The sequence below is a fragment of the Pan paniscus genome, chromosome 19 (genome assembly GCF_029289425.2).
Source record: "Pan paniscus chromosome 19, NHGRI_mPanPan1-v2.0_pri, whole genome shotgun sequence".
NCBI lineage: Eukaryota > Metazoa > Chordata > Mammalia > Primates > Hominidae > Pan > Pan paniscus.
Window position 1 is genome coordinate 34,114,950 of NC_073268.2, and position 18,755 is coordinate 34,133,704.

Consider the following 18,755-nt stretch of genomic DNA (forward strand, 5'->3'; position numbering starts at 1 on the left):
TTGTGTAGAATCTTCCAATGTTTTGACCTCTGTGAAAGTCAAACTTCTCTTTGGACTCGTCCCTTCACAATCCCCAGGCTAGATAATCAAAACGCAGCCATCTTACTTAAATATGACAATATTCAGTGAGATGCACTACAGATTTTTGCACAAGTTCAAGCTTTCTTGGAACAACACATCCCTGTTAGTAATATCCGGCCCCACCTAGTAACCGAGGTAGACATAGAAACTTAGATCTTAAGAAGATGTCTTTCCCAATTACTATCTTCTCTAAGACTCCATAAAGAAAAACAGACTTTGAACCCAAGTTATCTTATTTATTTGACCCTGCTGTCATAAAGCATTCAAATTCAAGTATTATAAAGGATTGTAACAGGGAAAGCATTTAGGGTTTTCAGGCAGAGGCACAGTTGGCCAAGGAAGTCAGCTTCTCAGAGCTCAAGAGGTAAGTGGTAAGACTGTCTTATATAGAAAGTAGAGAGTCATACAGATTAAAAACAAGCCAAGTGAGGGGAATACATTTTGAAAAGTTGCTGTCTCGGTGGAGTGGAGGGAAAGAGAAGACATAGATTTGTCCCCTTAATAGGGCGGGGTGAGGTCTGGCAAGAAGCCTGCACTCTCAGTTTTTATTGAGTACTTGTAGTGCTGAGCGCTTGAGAAAACTCTACTATTGACCACATTCTGCAGTAATCACTGTTACAACACTGTGATAGAAATCTTTTTGGCAAATATTTAAAATTACAAAAGAATCAATATTAGTAGTAATTGCATCTTACGAAAAGATTGATGCAGGCTTGTCTGCCAGAAAGGGTGAGCCTGGCATGAATGAAACTTACTCCTGTCAGGACACGCCTGGGACAGGGGAGGAGTAGAGTAGGTATAGGTATATTTCAGCTCTTGTAAATTAATACTGGTGTTAAGGGGAGAGAACTCCCAGTGGCCAGGGACTGGAAAAGATTAACAGCAGCTTCTTTTTATTTTTTTATTTTTTATTTTTATTTTTTGAGACCGAGCCTCACTCTGTCGCCCAGGCTGGAGTGCAGTGGCATAATCTTGGCTCACTGCAACCTCCACCTCCCAGATTCAAGCAATTCTCTTGCCTCAGCCTCCCGAGTAGCTGGGATTACAGGCGCCCGCCACCATGCCTGGCTAATTTTTTTTTTTTTTTTTTTTTGTATTTTTAGTAGAGATGGGGTTTCACAATGTTGGTCAGGCTAGTCTCAAACTCCTGACCTCAGGTAATCCACCTGCCTCAGCTCCTAAAGTGCTGGGATTACAGGCATGAGCCACTGCACCCAGCCTAACAGCAGCTTCTTAAAGGAAAAGAATATTAATCTAGGCAGTAGATTGGGTAGTAGGGTGGTTGAGAGTAGGGTGGTTAAGAGCATGGTCTTGGGAGTCCTGGGTTCAAATCCCGACCTTGACATTTACTGTCTGTGGGATCTCAGGCAAATTACATAATCTCTTTAAATCTATAGAAACGACCTCAAGACGGTTGTTAGGAGGCTTAATTGTGACTGAAATGTTGTATGTAAAGTGTTTAGCACAGTCCCTGTTGCACAGAAAGTTTTCCGTATGTGGTTCGCTATATTTATAGTAGTACTCTTGAAAGGAAGTAATGAATATATGTTTTTTTCCCAGATGGAAATGGAGAATATCTTAGGGAGAGGGAGAGTTGAAGCAAAAGCAAGAAGGGAGAAAGGACACCTTTATTATTTATTATTTTTAGTCCATTGGGTCAAGGGGAAGAGTGAGAGAGAATAGTGGGAGAAAGACAAGATTAACATGGTTTAAACTAGAGGCCATGTTTCAATTGAGGCTTTTCTACGTACACACCATTTGAATCTATGGGATTTGGAGTAGTCTCAAAAACTCTCTATTATCAGAGAACATCTTTACAAAAATGACCCAAGAAAAACTTTCAGAACAAGAATTACTTTGTTCAGTAGGGACTGTCTGAGAATGAGACAAGTTTCATTCTGCTAAAATGAAATTCTATCAGTTTCTCTAGGGAAGACTGGTTTCATCTTCCCCAGGGCACCCTGACGCTGCTCTATCTGTCATAGCCTATTTCCTGTGGTTTTATGTTGCTTTTAAAAAAAATTTCTTACTACTAAATGTACTTTGAACTTAGTCAGACAGGGCTGTTTAATTAAAAGCTAGAAGTAGTACCGTTATAGCTGGGATGATTCATCTGGGACTTCACTTTAAATGCATAATAGACAGAAGGAAGGTTCACAAACTCATTGCAGACCAAAGTACAAGACCAACTGCACTGTTTTTCCCTTAGTAGATCTGAGTTTAACTCATTAAAGATGGCATGGAAGAGCAGTGTCATAATGCAAATGGGAAGATTTCTTCTCTTAGTAATTTTATTTCTGCCACGTGAGATGACAAGTAAGTTAAAGTTCTTTTTGGCCTCTTTTTAGATAAAGAAAAATTTCCAATTAAGAAAAATGATCAATGGGCATTGGATATATCCTTAAATTCCAAATTGAAATGACTACACAGTTAGCATGGCTCACAGTACAGGAGTCAACTAACAATAAAAAATCAAATGGAGGCCAGGCGGGTGGCTCACGCCTGTAATCCCAACACTTTGGGAGGCCGAGGCAGGTGGATCACGAGGTTAGGAGATCGAGACCATCCTGGCTAACACGGTGAAACCCCATCTCTACTAAAAATACAAAAAATTAGCCTGGTGTGCTGGCAGGCGCCTGTAGTTCCAGCTACTCGGGAGGCTGAGGCAGGAGAATGGCGTGAACCCAGGAGGTGGAGCTTGCAGTGAGTGAGCCGAGATTACGCCACTGTACTCCAGCCTGGGCGACAGGGCAAGACTCCGTCTCAAAAAAAAAAAAAAAATCAAATGGAAAAATATTGTTTTTAGGGTTTTATTATTACAAGACAAGGTGAAGTATTCTATTCTCTCCAGAGCCACCACCAGAATCCTCCTACATTTTAATGCATTTTATTACTAATGTTACCCCAAATAATCATCTGTTTATCTGAACATACCATTTCACATGAAAATCTTTCCAGCATTTGCTCTCCTACCACTCTTTTCTGATTTTAAAAGTAATGCATAGTCATTGTAAAATAAATGAAGCAATCTATTAAAAAAAAGAAAAGTACAAATCCCCCCAAATACTTTCATCCAGAGATGACAACCACTCAATATTCCATATTTTTATAAAATACTAGACAACAATACCATTATCTTTACAAGTAGCTTAAGTTTTTTGCTTTTTTGAGAAGGAGTCTCACTTTGTTGCCCAGGCTGGAGTGCAGTGGCATGATCTTGGCTCACTGCAACCTTCATCTCCCAGGTTCAAGTGATTCTCCTGCCTCAGCCTCCCGAGTAGCTGGGATTACAGGAGCCCGCCACCATGCCTGGCTAATTTTTTTGTATTTTTAGTAGAGACAGGGTTTCACTATGTTGGCCAGGCTGGTCTCAAACTTTTGACCTCAGGTGATCCGTCTGCCTCGGCCTCCCGAAGTGTGGGATTACAGGCATGAGCCACCGTGCCCGGCCAGCTTAAGTGTTTTAAAAGGAAGGTTAATGTGTTTACAGAACATATTAACAAATGTTATCTGGGGTACAGGTTTATGACAGATAAAGTTCTTTTTTAGCTTTTGTTACTTGCTTCTGAATCAGAAAAATAAAAACCGAAATTCAGGTGTATTACTATGCAATGAATAGGTTTCTAAAAGTCAGAGCTGAAAAACAAAACAAAACAAAAAAAACCTGGTATGTATCCTGATCACCCAACCCACGAAGACTGGTCTACCACACAAACCTCAACTACTTAAACATCTTTTTATTTTTCTTCACTGCCAAAACAATATTAAAACATTACAGATGCAAGACCCAATTTGTCTATAATCCTATCATTTAAGCAGAAAATGTTTTCAAATCAGTTCTTACTCATCTGCATGTGCAATTTTAATACATTTGTAGTAATTATTAGAGCTTTAATTTATATTCTGCCTTTTTGCCTAAAGTTTATACCTTAAATATTTTTCCATTTCATTCCCTTGTTTTCCCACTTTCAATCCCTTCAAGTAAACAAATTAAATATGGTATGTGTATATGTATATACATATATGCATGCGTGTGTGTGTATTCAATATATATGGGTTTTTTCCTGTCTTTTTTCCATGAAAAAATACTTCCATGTATACACACATACACACATATGTGTATGATCATTCTGTATGTATTGATTTCTAACCTGATGCTTCTCAAACTTCACTGCATATTAGAATCACCGGGGGGCGGGGGGTGGGGTGCTTTAAACAACACAATGCCCAGATTGCACTCATGTCAACTAATCAGATGTCTGGGATGAGAATCAGGCATCAGTACTTTTTTTTGGAGGCAAGGTCTTGCTCTATCACCCAGACTGGAGTTCAGTGGTGCGATCTTGGCTCACTGCAACCTCCACCTCCTGGGCTCAAGCGAGTCTCCCACCTTATCCTCCCAAGTAGCTAAAAGTATGGGTGCACACCACCATGCCCGGCTAATGTTTTTTTTTTAATTTTTTTATTTTTTGTAGAGACGGAGTCTCACTATGTTACCCAGGCTGATCTTGAACTCCTGAGCTCAAGCGATCCTCCCGCCTCTACCTCCCAAAGCCCTGGGAGTATAGGCACAGCACCCAGCTACATCAGTACTTTTTAAAAGATCCCCTGGTGATTCCAATGTGCACCAAAATTTGATGACCACATTTTAATCTTTTTCTTTTTCAGTTAACAATACATTATGAATATTTTTCATTAGAAAATCATATAGATCAATATGACTATTTTTAATCGTTGAGAGTTTATTTTGTTCTACTGATGTAACATAACTTATTTAACCAATCCCCTGTTCATGAGCATTAAGGTTGTTTACTCTGTATATCTAAATAGTTTCTCCCTATACTCCCAGGTTCTGTTTTAACTGTGAATGGTAAAACTGAGAACTATATCCTGGATACTACACCTGGCTCCCAAGCATCTCTGATATGTGCTGTTCAAAACCACACCAGAGAGGAAGAACTGCTCTGGTACCGAGAGGAGGGGAGAGTGGATTTGAAATCTGGAAACAAAATCAATTCCAGCTCTGTCTGTGTCTCTTCCATCAGTGAAAATGACAACGGAATCAGCTTTACCTGCAGGCTGGGGAGGGATCAGTCCGTGTCCATTTCGGTGGTGCTGAATGTTACTTGTGAGTGAGGGGAAAAGAAACAGCTAGTGGGTCTGTAATGTCTGCAACACACGAAGTGGTAGTTGAAATCCAGGTCTTGGTATTGCCAAATTGCCCAATTTATGCTCTACCACAAAGTATGAGAGTACCGATTTCCCCTCACCCTCATGAGCACTGACTATCGCCAAACTCTGAGAATTTGCCAGCCTCCTTTGAAATTTTCTTTTCCTTTTCTTTTCTTTTTTTTCTTTTCTCTTTTATTTTCTTTTTTCTTTTCCTTTTTTTTTTTTTTTTTGAGACAGAGTCTCGCTCTGTTGCCCAGGCTGGAGTGCAGTTCAGTGGTGCAATCTCGGCTCACTGCAACCTCCACCTCCCGGGTTCAAGCGATTCTCCTGCCTCAGCCTCCTGGGTAGCTGGGACTACAGGCGCCCACTACCACGCCCAGCTAATTTTTAATTTTTGTATTTTTAGTAGAGGCGGGGGGTTCACCATGTTGGCCAGGCTGGTCTCAAGCTCCTAACCTCGAGTGAACCGCCTACCTCAGCCTCTCAAACTGCTGGGATTACAGGTGTGAGCCACTGCACCCTGCCTGTTTTCATTTTTTAAATTAAGAATGAGGGTGTTCACCTTTGTGTAAACATAATGGTCTTTTTTTTGTTTGTTTCCATGAAAAGCCTGCTTGTGTCCTTAACTCATTTTTTTCCGTTGGGTTTTATGCTTTTTTCTCATTAATCTGTACAAGGGCTTTGTAGATTAAGGAAATTAGTCCTTTGTCATTTTGAATTGTAAGTATTTCTCCTATTTGTTTTTGAAAATTTTTATTGTTCTTTTTTGCCATATTGAAATTTTAAATGTTTATATATTTAAAGCTTCAAGTCTTTTCCTTTGTAGTGCTTAGCTTTTGTGTTCTGCTTGGACAGATTTTCATGGCCTGGCACAGTGGCTCATGTGTGTAATCCCAACACTTTGGGAGGCAGAGGCAAATGGATCACTTAAGATCAGGAGTTCGAGACCAGCCTGACCAACATGGTGAAACCTGGCCTCTACTAAAAATACAAAAATTGGCCAGGTGCGGTGGCAGGCACCTGTAATCTCAGCTACTCAGGAGGCTGAGGCAGGAGAATTGCTTGAACTCAAGAAGCAGAGGTTGCAATGAGCTGAGATGCCACCACTGCACTCCAGCCTGGGCAACAGTGTGAGACCCATCTCAAAAAAAAAAAAAAGATTTTCATTAGGGAATCTTTAAACATCACCTTAAAATCAAAAAAGGTGAAGCTTTTCGATGACTGGGTTCCAGGTATTGGTAACCCATTGGTGGAACTGTATAGGCTTAGGGGACTGTCAAGTCATACAATGTAGATGATCACATGGGTTGTTGGGTGAAAAGCTGGTTCTGCATGAGAATGGTGTGGATGGTATGGCAATGGGTGAGGTATAATGATGCAGTATGATTTGGTAGAAAGACCCTATCTCTACAAACATAACATAGTGAGACCCTATTTCTACCAAAAAAAAAAAAAAAAAGGTGTGTTTTTAATTAGCTGGGCATGGTGGCACACATCTGTAGCCCCAGCTGCTCGGGAGGCTGAGGCTACAGGATCTTCTGAGCCCAGAAGTTTGAGGCTTCAGCGAGCTGTGATTGCGCCACTGCATTTCAACCTGGGCAACAGAGTGAGACCCTGTCTCAAAAAAAAAAAAAAATAAAATAAAATAAAAAGACAGCTAAGGAAACTAAGGCCTGGACTAGGGGCTCAAATCATAGGTGCAGCTGAGAATAAAACACTAATTCCCAAGCTTCTAACCTAGTGCTTAAGTGCTTATTCCATGAAACTTTTTTTTTTTGAGACAGGGTCTCACTCTATCACCTACAGTGGAGTGCAGTGGCACAATCTCAGCTCACTGTAACCTCTGCCTCCCAGGCTCAAGTGATCTGCCTGCCTCAGCCTTCCAAGTAGCTGGGACTACAGGCGTGCACCACCAGGCCGAGCTGATTTTTGTATTTTTTGTAGAGACGGGGTTTTGCTATGTTGCCCAGGCTGATGGAACCCTCTTAAGGGAGACATGGCAGAAATGCCAACAATGTGATTTGATGACTTAAAGAAATTGTTTTCAGTTTTCTAGCCTCAATCCACTGTTTAAATTCTGTTTATAACAATCTCCTAAATATCATTGTTGCTAAGTGTGTGTGTGTGTGTGTGTGTGTGTGTGTATAGTTAATTGCTTAGTAATCCATAATGACAGTACTGACACAAAGTCATTAACCAATAAATCAAAATGAGCTCATAAAACGTGACAAGGATATTATGTACCCTTCAAAGGCAGGACCATTATTGTTATAAATAGCAGAATCAAGAACTAAATGGAAGCTTGACAATACACTGTTTGGGGGAGAATGTGGAGAAACAGGTCCGCTCATACATCGTTGCTGATAGTTTAAATTGAGAACATCTCTTTCAAAATACTTATCAAAATTTAAAGTGTGCATATCTTATGACACAGCATTTCTCCCTCTAGATGTTAACCTTGGAGAAATACATGCACATGAGCATAAAGAGATATGTACAAGGATGTTTATTGTAGCATTGTTTAACATTTTAAAATGAAAACAACCTAAAGCCCATCAAAACACAAATGATTAAAGGCATACATTATACTATAGCATTCTAAAAGCAATAAGCTAGATCTCTGTGGTTCAATATAAACATATCTCAAAAACATGCAAGTTACTGAGAGAAAGGAAGTATTTTATGTAAATCCTTCCCATGTCCCTAAAATAATATGATATATTTCCTATGGGTACACTATATGTATAGAAAACTATTTAAGAAAAAAGAAAGATAGGGAAGGATTTACACCAAACTCATAACAGTGGGTATCTCTGGGGATCAGGAAGTGACCAGCTTGGATCTTAGCTTTATCTAAAATGTACTAATTTTTACAGAGGGGATATTCACATATACTGATGTGCTTAAATTAATTTCAAATAGTTAAATAGAAAGAAATCACTAACAGAATCTGTCCACAAATGGAATTGTTCCATTTGGCAATTATATTCTCTATTCCAGCAGCTTCCTTCCTATCTGAATACCATATAACATCCTTGTTGGATATGATACAGAATTCGAGCTCATTCCAAAGAGCAACAAAATGTCATTCTTCTGAGAGTTATTAATAACACAGCCTACTCAGGGTCTAATTATTCAGTGTGCAGATTATACAAGCTCCTTTTTCCTCCTTCTCCGTCTCTATCTTTTTCCTAGTTCCCACTCTCCAACCATTTCATTACTATTCTGCACTTCTGCCAGAATATGCACAGTGATAGACGTGTTTGACTGTCTATGGGTCTACAACTGCCCTTATTGTAGAGGAAAAAAGGAGTTGCTCACACACAGGGATGAGAGGGACTCACTTGCCTTCCACAGATGCCAGAGTTCTCATGCTTAGAACACCTTCTGGGAGGAGGACATTATTTCTAGAGCACCACTGAGAAAACGCAAAGATGCATTGGTGAATATGTTACCAAGGCAATGGTTCGATAAAATGCAAAAACAGACGGTGAGAGTAACCCTCAAAACCACCACCACCGTAATAATAATAGCGGCTAGCACTGTGGCAAATTCTTTACAGGGATTATTTTATTTAATCTTTACAGCATCTCAGGAGATGTATGATTATCCCATTTTTTTTTACATGAGAAACAGAGGCCTTAACAGTTAGTTAACTGTCTCAAAGTCACAGTAAACGGTGTAGATGGAATTAGATCTAATTGCAATGTATGCCTTCTTAATTTTGTACTGTTTTGTGCAACACTAGCACAGGTTGGTTTATTAATTCTCAGAGAAGAAAGACTCAAGGCTTATACTCTTGGGTAGTGTTACAAATTGTCTGCTTGTCGTAGATCATTACTATATATATCATGCTCATAATCATATATTGTTTCACGGTTTGTCTTCTTCATCACATTAAAAGTTCTATGAAATTTGGAACTGGAAGTGTTATTTGCCCTTGTTACCCCAGTGCTTGTCACACTGTACGTATTTAATAAATTTTTGTCAAGTGAATAAATGACCACATGAGATAGATGGAAGGAAGACTTTGAACTCTGACAGTGAACTATTGCTTATCTGCTAATTAAATCTAAATGCTTGAGTCTTGCAGTTCCTCCTCTCCTAAGTGGAAACGACTTCCAAACAGTTGAGGAAGGCAGTAATGTGAAGCTGGTTTGCAATGTGAAAGCCAACCCCCAGGCTCAAATGATGTGGTACAAAAACAGTAGTCTCCTCGATTTAGAGAAAAGCCGTCACCAAATCCAACAGACAAGTGAGTCTTTTCAGCTGTCAATCACCAAAGTCGAGAAGTCTGACAACGGAACCTACAGTTGTATTGCAAAGTCATCTCTGAAAACGGAGAGCTTGGACTTTCACCTGATTGTTAAAGGTAACGCTCTTTTTAAGTAATAGCCAGCACAGTGCAAAACTCACACCAGATGCTCAGTGAATATTTTTGGTGACAACAAATGATAATAACAGTTATGATTAGGGCCAGGATTTTCTTTGGAGAATCATCCCCATCCAAGGATTTTTCCACTAAGAATCCTAGTCCATCCTTTCAGGGAAATCATGCCCATTCCATACAGGACACTGTTTTTTGAGCAAGAATCCTTTCTTAGAACCAAATATAGGAAACAATCCTGCTTGGCTTTTAGGGAAGAGTATTTCCATGAATTCTCCTGGGCAACAAGGTGTGTAGCAACTGGACTTTGAGTTCACAGCTTCATAACTAACAGAAGAGAAGTAAAAAACACAGAGAGAAGAGAAATTAGGACTAGATAAGAAAATGGATCCCTACAATCACTCCTAACTCAAATTCTAACCTGTAGGGTAATCAGCAGAGAGAGTAGGAAAAAATAAGGGGAAAAAAAGCCCTTTCTCTTGGATTCGTGCTTCATCTACCCAGGGTTATCACCTCTACAATGACAGAACAAATGATGCTCTGTGGGGTTTTCCCTCCTCATATTTCTTGCTCATACAAAAAGAGAAAGGCAAAATACCTGGGGTAGCAGATGCCAAAAATGCTCATTCACACATGGTCTGCTCTCATGCTAGCACTCCAGGAGCAGCCCAACAAGCTGAGACTCCCATATCTTGTTAGAACATTACTCACTTTGTCATTTGCCTCCCTGTACTCACTTATTGCCAGTCTTGTCAGTCACCAGGAAGCCAGCTGAACCCCTGCCAGAAGTGTTGTGGTGATGTAACCATAGGACATCTTATTTCCTTCCCCTTGAGGGGAAGAGTTATGGGATATGAAAAGAGTGGCTAGTGGGGAAGAAGAGTTACTGGTGGTTGAATGCCCATCACTGTGATTCCTGGAATGATCAGTAATTCGTCCTGCGGAGCACTAACAATTGCTCAGGGGCTACTTGTTTTAAAAACCAAACCCACAAATATCCTGAGTACCCATGAGATAGAAGCAGTGAGAAAGCTTTGTGGCTATTTACCTCCCACAAGACCACAAAAGCATGGAAGGGTGGGCCTCATGCCCTGCCATCCTGACTATGAACACCACACTTGGAGGCCAGGGAATTATATCCCTCCTGGTTAAGAAGAAATTATAATTGTTCTGTGTCACATTAAAAAAAAGTACAGCTTATGTGGCAATCGGGATGCTAGCTTAGCAAACTGGCTTTCAGGTGGGCAGAAACTTGTTTTGGGTGGGGCTCTTCCAAACCAACTTGTTTTTCTTATTTCTTCTTGCTTAGCTACTTCCCACGGCTGGTGGCATAAATGCTCTGCTGCTGGGGCTTGGGCTAAATGCCAAGATTTTCATGAGCCCTCTCCTGGCTTCACGGCTCAGTGAGGAAGTACCTAAATGAGGCCATGCAAAGCTACAAATGACATCACAGATCTTTTCTTGAGCACAAGATTTAGCCCATGTGTTGGGATTATTTAACCATGATGCATATAGGAGGGAAATATCAGGTCTGGTTACAAATGAGACCATGAAACAGGACAAGGGGAGAGGGGCAGTTATGTAATTACCCTTGCCAAAGTCTCTTTTTTCTTTCTTTTTCTTTTATTTTTTTGGAGACAGGGTCTCGCTCTGCCACCCAGGCTGGAGTGCAGTAGCGTAATCGTAGTTCACTGCAGCCCCATCCCCCCAGGCTCAAGCGATCTTTCCACTTCAGCCTCCTGAATAGCTGGGACAGGTGCGTGCCATCAGAACCAGCTAATCAAAAAAATTGTTTTTGTAGAGATGAGGTCTTGCCATGTGGATCAGGCTGGTCTTGAATTCCTGGGCTCAAGCAATCTGCCACCTCAGCTTCCCAAAGTGCTGGGGTTACAGGCATGAGCCACCATGCCCCGACCAAAGTCACTTTCAACAGAAATTTGGAATCCAAAGCAAGCCAATGGGTAAGGTAGTTTACTTCAGTTTGTGTATAGAATAAGAGCTGTCGGCCAGGTGCAGCGGCTCACGCCTGTAATCCCAGCATTTTGGGAGGCCGAGGCGGGTGGATAAGGAGGTCAGTGGTTTGAGACCAGCCTGACCAACATGGTGAAACCCGTCTCTACTAAAAATACAAAAAAAATTAGCCGGGCATGATGGTAGCCACCTGTAATCCCAGCTACCTGGGAGGCTGAGGCAGGAGAATTGCTTGAAACCAGAAGGCAGAGGTTGCAGTGAGCCGAGATCGCACCACTGCACTCCAGCCTGGGCAACAAGAGTGAAACTCTGTCTCAAAAAATAGATAAATAAAAATAAAAAATAGAGTAAGAGCTGTCACATGTGGCTTCATTTTATCTGGCTTGGTAAAAATATTCCAACCTGTGACTGAATTCTGATTTCTTTTTCTTATTGTCCCACCTTTACTTCCCCTTTGTTTTGACATCTTGCAAATAGAAGGGCTCCCCAGTAAGGTTGACGGGGCTTTGGTGTGTCCCAGAGCTGGCTAGTACAGAACCAGGGCTTACTAGAAAAAGGCTCCCTGGGCAAAGTTTCTCCATAGGGGTGATATGAACCATACCTTCATGAGAATAATTTTTAGAAACAGCTAAGAGAGGGCAAAAATTTAATCCATTTATTTCCCAAAATTATCCAGAGCAGGAAATGATAAAAAGGTAGTTACAGGCTGGGTGGGATGGTTCATGCTTGTAATCCCAGGACTTTGGGAGACCGAGCGGGAGGGTTGCTTGAGCCCAGGAGTTCCAAAACAGCCTGGGCAACATATTGGAACCCTGTCTCTACAACAAATCGAAAAATTAACTGGGTGTGGTGGCACGCACTGGTAGTCTTGACTACTCAGGAGGCTGAAGTAGGAGGATCTCTTAAGCCCTAGAGTTCGAGGCTGCAGTGAGCCATGATTATGCCACTGCACTCCAGTCTGAGTGACAGAGTGAGACCCTGTCTCCAAAAATAATTATAATAATAATTGGTTAGTGTGTTATACAGTTATGGGGACAGGGGAGATAAACCCTATTTCATAATCTTAAGGTATATAGGGATTGGGCTTTGAAATTAAATTTACCTAAAGTCACTTCTTCCCCTCTTCCCTGGTTTTTGCCCTTCACTTGCTAACTCATGACCCTGTTTCCTTTCTAATACTTAATCTGTAGTGTCTGTTTGTTTAATGTCCGTCTCCCTCACTAGAAGATGAGCTCCATGAAGGCAGAGGAGCCTTCTACACCTGTCCTATTTTTTGCAGTGCTGAACACAGTGCATAACACACATTAGTCACTCAGTAAATATTTGTTGACTGCACCTCAATCCATAAACTCAATTGTGCGATAAATAGCACATGCTCAATTTCCTTTAAATGCCTAAAATGTTACTTAAGCCATGACTGAAGCTCCTTTCCCTCGTTGGATGGCATCAGAATCTAGGGGCTTGGACAAGGTCACTTTAAAACCTTTGTCGACCTGAAGCACTTTTACTTTATTACTTTTTTAAGAAACGGGGTCCTGCCAGGTGCAGTGGCTGATGCCTGTAATTGCAACACTTTGGGAGGCCCAGGTAGGAGAATTGCTTGTGGTCAGGAGTCCAAGACCAGCCTGGGCAACATACCCAGGCTCCATCTCTAAAAAAAAAAAAAAAGGGTTGGCCAGGCATGGTGGCTCACACCTATAATCCCAGCACTTTAGGAGGCCAAGGCAGGCAGATCACTTAATGTCAGGAGTTCGAGGCCAGACTGGCCAACATGGTGAAACACTGTCTCTACCTAAAATACAAAAATTATCTGGGCATGGTGGTGTACACCTGTAGTACCAGCTACTTGGGAGGCTGAGACAGGAGAATCGCTTGAACCCAGGAGACAGAGGTTGCAGTGAGCCGAGATCAAGCCAGTGTACTCCAGCCTGGGTGGCAGAGCGAGATTCTGTCTAAAAAAAAAAAAGGGTCTCACTATGTTGCCTAGGGTAGAGAGCAGTGGCTATTGATAGGTGCAATCATAGGGTGCTATAGCCCTGAACTCCTGGGCTTAAGCAATCCTCCTGCCTCAGCCTCCCAAGTGTCTGGGACTACGGATATGCCACCCTGCCTGGCTTTCACTTTTACTTTTGAGAGTTTCATTCCATATCATATCAAAGATATTAAAGCAAAGCACATTGTATGTGCTTTCTGCTATAAAATTTTTGAAAGAATTTTTATAACTTGTATAGATTTTGAATTTTGTTATAAGTAAGTTACTCATTTGGTTCTTGAGGTTTAAACATTATTATTTAACAGTTCGGTTAGAGTTGATGCCAGGTTGCATTTTACAGATGCTTAAACATTGATTAATTTTGATTAATTTTGCTACTTTCTTTTCATATCTTGGGGCCAATCATTTTTTTCTGGGTCTCAAATATTTTCAAACGCTCTTAGAAAGCTTGCAAACACAGGCACTATGCCTATAGTGACTGATAAATAAAGTAGCTCTTGGCCCGGTGCGGTGGCTCATACCTGTAATCCAAGCACTTAGGGAGGCCAAGGAAGGCGGATCACAAGGTCAGGAGATTGAGACCATCCTGGCTAACACAGTGAAACCCCGTCTCTACTAAAAATACAAAAATTATCTCGGTATGGTAGCACGTGCCTGTAATTGCAGCTACTCGGGAGGCTGAGGCAGGAGAATTACTTGAACCTGGGAGGCAGAGATTGCAGTGAGCCGAGATTGCACCACCGTACTCCAGCCTGGGCAACAGGAGCAAAACTCCGTCTCAAAAAAAAAAAAAAAAAAAAAAAAAAAAAAAAAAAAAAAAAAGCTCTCAGTTGACCTGGTGTTTAGAAAATAAAGGGGTAGGCTTTCACTTCCAAGCTGTCATGGTTGCTGCTGATCTCTTCCTAGTCCAAGTTAGAAGTAGGCTCTCTCTCTTTGCATGGCATTTAGAGAGATGCAGAAAACTTTGCCAAGGTTGGGAAGGCTCATGCTTAGAGTCCTACTTCCCTAGAGACACTATGCAGCCACCTACCTTCTATAATGTCTTGTCACCTGCTTGGGGCACCATTGCAGTACAGGTACAAGGCTCCCCACTGCTTTCGAGGCCCACAGACCTCTCTCTCCTTCTTAGTCCAGAAAGCTCTCCACCCTTTCTCTTCTTGCTCTCAAAGCCTTCCTCCCTCTCTTCCCTCACCCACCCCAGGATACTTCCCAATATATTTTGGGCTCTTCAAAATCAAGGCAAAATCATTGACTTCAATCTACTTCTGCTCTGTGTGTGGCAAAAACGTGGGTGAAGGAAGCACAAAATGGTCTACTTGTTTTAGGGGAGTTACTCATATTACAATAAATTATTATTCCACAAAGGAATTGATTCAAAACCTGCCTCTACCATTTACCAGTTCTGTGACTTTTTTTTTTTTTTTTTTTTTGGAGACAGAGAGAGTCTTGCTCTGTCACCCAGACTGGAGTGCAGTAGCGCGACCCTGGCTCACTGCAACCTCTGTCTCCCGGGACCAAGCAATTCTCCTGCCTCAGTCTCCCAAGTAGCTGGGACTACAGGCACTTGCCACCATGCCCAGCTATATATATATATATATATTTTTTTTTTTTGTACAGATGGGGTTTCACCATGTGGGCCAGGCTGGTCTTGAACTCCTGACCTCAAGTGATCTGCCCGCCTCGGCCTTCCAAAGTGCTGGGATTCCAGGCATGAGCCACTGCACCCGGCCTAGTTCTATGACTTTGGACAAACACTCTAACCCCTCAAACCTCCTGGTTCCTCACCTGTGAAATGAAGACAATCATACCTACCTTTTGAGATTGTTGAGAAGGTTTAATTAAGGGGATGACACACATAAAGTTCAAGGCACCATTGCTGGGACGTATTGGAAGTATATAAATGTTCATTCTTATTCCCTGTGTTTGCATTTCCTACAGATAAAACTGTGGGTGTACCAATAGAGCCCATTATTGCTGCATGTGTTGTGATCTTTCTGACATTGTGCTTTGGACTGATTGCTAGAAGAAAGAAAATAATGAAGGTATCTAAGTATTCTGAGCTATTTAAGTAAAAAGCCATCATCTGAATAGAGGCAGAAAGCTAGAAATATAAGTGACTTCAGTTAGGAACCCTTCTTGGCAAAGTCAAATCTGGTCTTTATACCATGAGATCTAAAATACAGTTGCTCAAGGGAATAAAAATTATATGTACATTATGAGTACAGATTTACAAAGAGAGAAGTGCACATGGGCAAAGCCTGAATTGAAAATAGCTGTGTTGCCAGGGGTAGGCAATTGGGGGCTGATTTTCCTCCTTTTAAATTGCCCTTTATTGTTGCTATGATACCTGTGGTATAATAAATAAATATAGGGAGGAACATCCGCTCTAGATTCAGAGATCTGCATGGAAAAGATGGCACTGGCTGCTCACCTCTGGACTATAGCCACATGCCCTGGCTGTAGTGGACTGGTGTTTGAATTATAAAGTGGTTATCCTCGTTGGTTGGTATGATTCAGAATACGTGCATGCTTAGGTTAATGCCATGCATTTGACTCTGCCAGCTAATTCAGTGCCAAAGGAGAGCAAAAAAGGCAGAAAGCCCTAGGCTGAGTTCATCATTCAGCAAGGGGCATTCTCCTTGGAACACATAGCAACAGGGCAGCCATGTCTCTCAAGAAGAAATTCACTCCACCCCCTATTCCAATCCCAAGCATATTTTAGTTGTTGTTGTTTCTTTTCTTTCTTTCTTTCTGTCTTTCTTTCTTTTTTTATTTTTTTTGAGATAGAGTTTTACTCTCTCTCTCAGGCTGGAGTGCAGTGCCTTGATCACAGCTCACTGTAGCCTCAACCTCCTGGGCTCAAGTGATCCTCCCACCTCAGCCTCCCTAGCAGCTGGGACCACAGGCATGCACCACCGTGCCCGGCTAATTTTTGTATTTTTTGTAGACAGGGTTTTGCCATGTTGCCCAGGCTGGTCTCGAACTCCTGAGCTCAAGTGATCTGCCTGCCTCAGACCCCCAAAGCACTAGGATTACAGGCATGAGCCACCACGCCCAGCCACAAAGCATTTTTTTTTTTTTTTTTGAGATGGAGTCTTGCTCTGTCACCCTGGCTGGAGTGCAGTGGCGCGATCTCAGCTCACTGCAAGCTCCACCTCCCAGGTTCACACCATTCTCCTGCCTCAGCCTCCAGAGTAACTGGGACTACAGGCATGTGGCACCATGCCTGGCTGTTTTTTTGTATTTTTAGTAGACACGGGGTTTCACCATGTTGGCCAGGCTGGTCTTGAACTCCTGACCTCAAATGATCCATCTACCTTGGCCTCCCAAAGTTCTGGGATTACAGGTGTGAGCCACTGCACTCGGCCGCATTTTTTTTTTCTATAAAAAAGTAAATACTCAAGTATCTAAGACACTGGAAGCATCTTAACTAAGAGTTACATCTTCTTTGCGTTTAATAAAAACTACTAGTGTGGCCCCAAAAATGACGCCTGAGCCAGTGCAGAGGTGGCTGTATTTCCACACACCTGTCCTCGAGCCATCTTAATGCATTCAAAATATTTCTCCATGGGCCTTAAAAAGCAGGCTAATTTGCTGCCATGTTTGCTTTTAGCTCTGCATGAAGGATAAAGACCCTCACAGTGAAACAGCTCTGTAAGTACTCTAGGCCGGGACCAGTGCTTTTTAAATAAGCAGATGAATAGCAGTGATATGCATCACTCCAGACAAACTCCAGAGATGGGAGGTGCTGGAAGAGGAAGGGGTTCAAAGGAGAATAGAAGGTGGAGGAAAATCTGCCTCCACTTTAGAGGAAGACAGGTTGAAAAGTTGCCTAGAATAGAGAACACCTTTAGTCCTAAGCCTGCTCCCTCTTTAAGTCAGTTTGCCCAATGTTTGTGCAACTGCATTTTCTTGCCACACAATGCAAATGCTCTGGGGGAAGTCACTGCTCCATACTGCTTTACAACAAGGCCAGGAACCACATTCATCCCCATACTGCCTTCTCTTTGCAGCTTTGTTTAGCGCTTCTAGCATATGTGAAGTGGGTAGTAGGTAATAAGAACAAAGGCATGTTGTCAGAGAGTATGGGTTTTGTTTTGAATTTTTTTCTTATTGCTATGAGCATCATTATCATTAATTTCTTCATTCATTTCAGATGAGAAAGCTGAGATGCCATCGAATACAGAGAGAGTTTTGCATCAGGACCTCCACAATTTATGTAGTCCCATCTGTATTTATTGCTATTATTAAATTCACTCCTGTCACTCCTGTGTCATTAATCACTTAACAGTAGTTGTTAGGACTAATTTGATACACTTGTGGAACATTTTTATGGAAAGAGCTATTAAGAATGAAAAGTAAGATTTCGTTAAGTCTTCTCCTTGAAGTATATGTTAATTAATTGAGATTTGTTCCAAATAGGTTGGTAATCATTTACTGTTTAGTGTGTTTTTTTTCTAGGTAGGAGATACTTGGGTCTCACAAATTGGTGCAAAGCCAAAAAAAAAAAAAAAAAAAAAGGAGGAAACAACAGAGTAATCGATTTTTTAAGTTGCCCAGGAAGCATATAAAAAATACCAGTTATGCCAGGTGTGGTGGCTCCTATAATCCCAGCACTTTGGGAGGCTGAGGCAGGCAGATTACTTCAGGCCAGGAATTCAAGATCAGCCTGGCCAACATAGTGAAAACCATCTCTACTAAAAATACAAAAAGCCAGGTGTAGTGGCATGCACCTGTAATCCCAGCTACTTGGGAGGCTGAGGCAGCAGAATTGCTTGAACCTGGTAGGCAGAGGTTGCAGTGAGCTGAGATGGCACCACTGCACTCCAGCCTGGGCACCAGAGCAAGACTCTGTCTCAAAAACAAACAAACAAAAAATCAATTATTATCTACCTTCACTGTCGTTTCATAAAAGAAATGTTTTAGGACTAAAGAAAGAAAGAAGACTATAATCTTGAAATATAAGATGCTCCTTTAAATTGAATAAATTTAGTATTATGAAAAACTCAGCATATGTTCCTATTTTTCTCATTTCATTGTAGTTGACATGGTCACAAAATTTGTGAGCTCTATGTGGCAATGAATGTTCAAAGAGCAATGAAAATCGTAATTTGTGTCGCACTATCTGTACTAATTATGAGTCAGCCTGTA

General features: G+C 41.5%; 1 protein-coding gene across 1 annotated transcript; it reads left to right on the forward strand.

The window, feature by feature from the left end:
- The first annotated feature begins 387 nt into the window (after positions 1-387).
- TMIGD1 (transmembrane and immunoglobulin domain containing 1) lies at positions 388-18,755 on the forward strand. The gene is made up of 7 exons (XM_003812718.6): positions 388-445; positions 2,291-2,397; positions 4,931-5,209; positions 9,347-9,625; positions 15,543-15,646; positions 17,218-17,258; positions 17,761-18,755. The coding sequence occupies exons 2-7, from the start codon at positions 2,316-2,318 to the stop codon at positions 17,762-17,764; spliced, it is 789 nt and encodes a 262-aa protein (XP_003812766.1). The 5' UTR covers positions 388-445; positions 2,291-2,315; the 3' UTR covers positions 17,765-18,755.

What these genes read in the sequence shown, in the direction of transcription:
- TMIGD1 (XM_003812718.6), top strand. Translation starts at nt 2,316, where the DNA reads ATGGCATGGAAGAGCAGTGTCATAATGCAAATGGGAAGATTTCTTCTC. An exon ending in GGTGGTGCTGAATGTTACTT is followed by an intron (nt 5,210 to 9,346) that starts GTGAGTGAGGGG and finishes TGAGTCTTGCAG; the next exon opens with TTCCTCCTCTCCTAAGTGGA. An exon ending in GAAGAAAGAAAATAATGAAG is followed by an intron (nt 15,647 to 17,217) that starts GTATCTAAGTAT and finishes GTTTGCTTTTAG; the next exon opens with CTCTGCATGAAGGATAAAGA.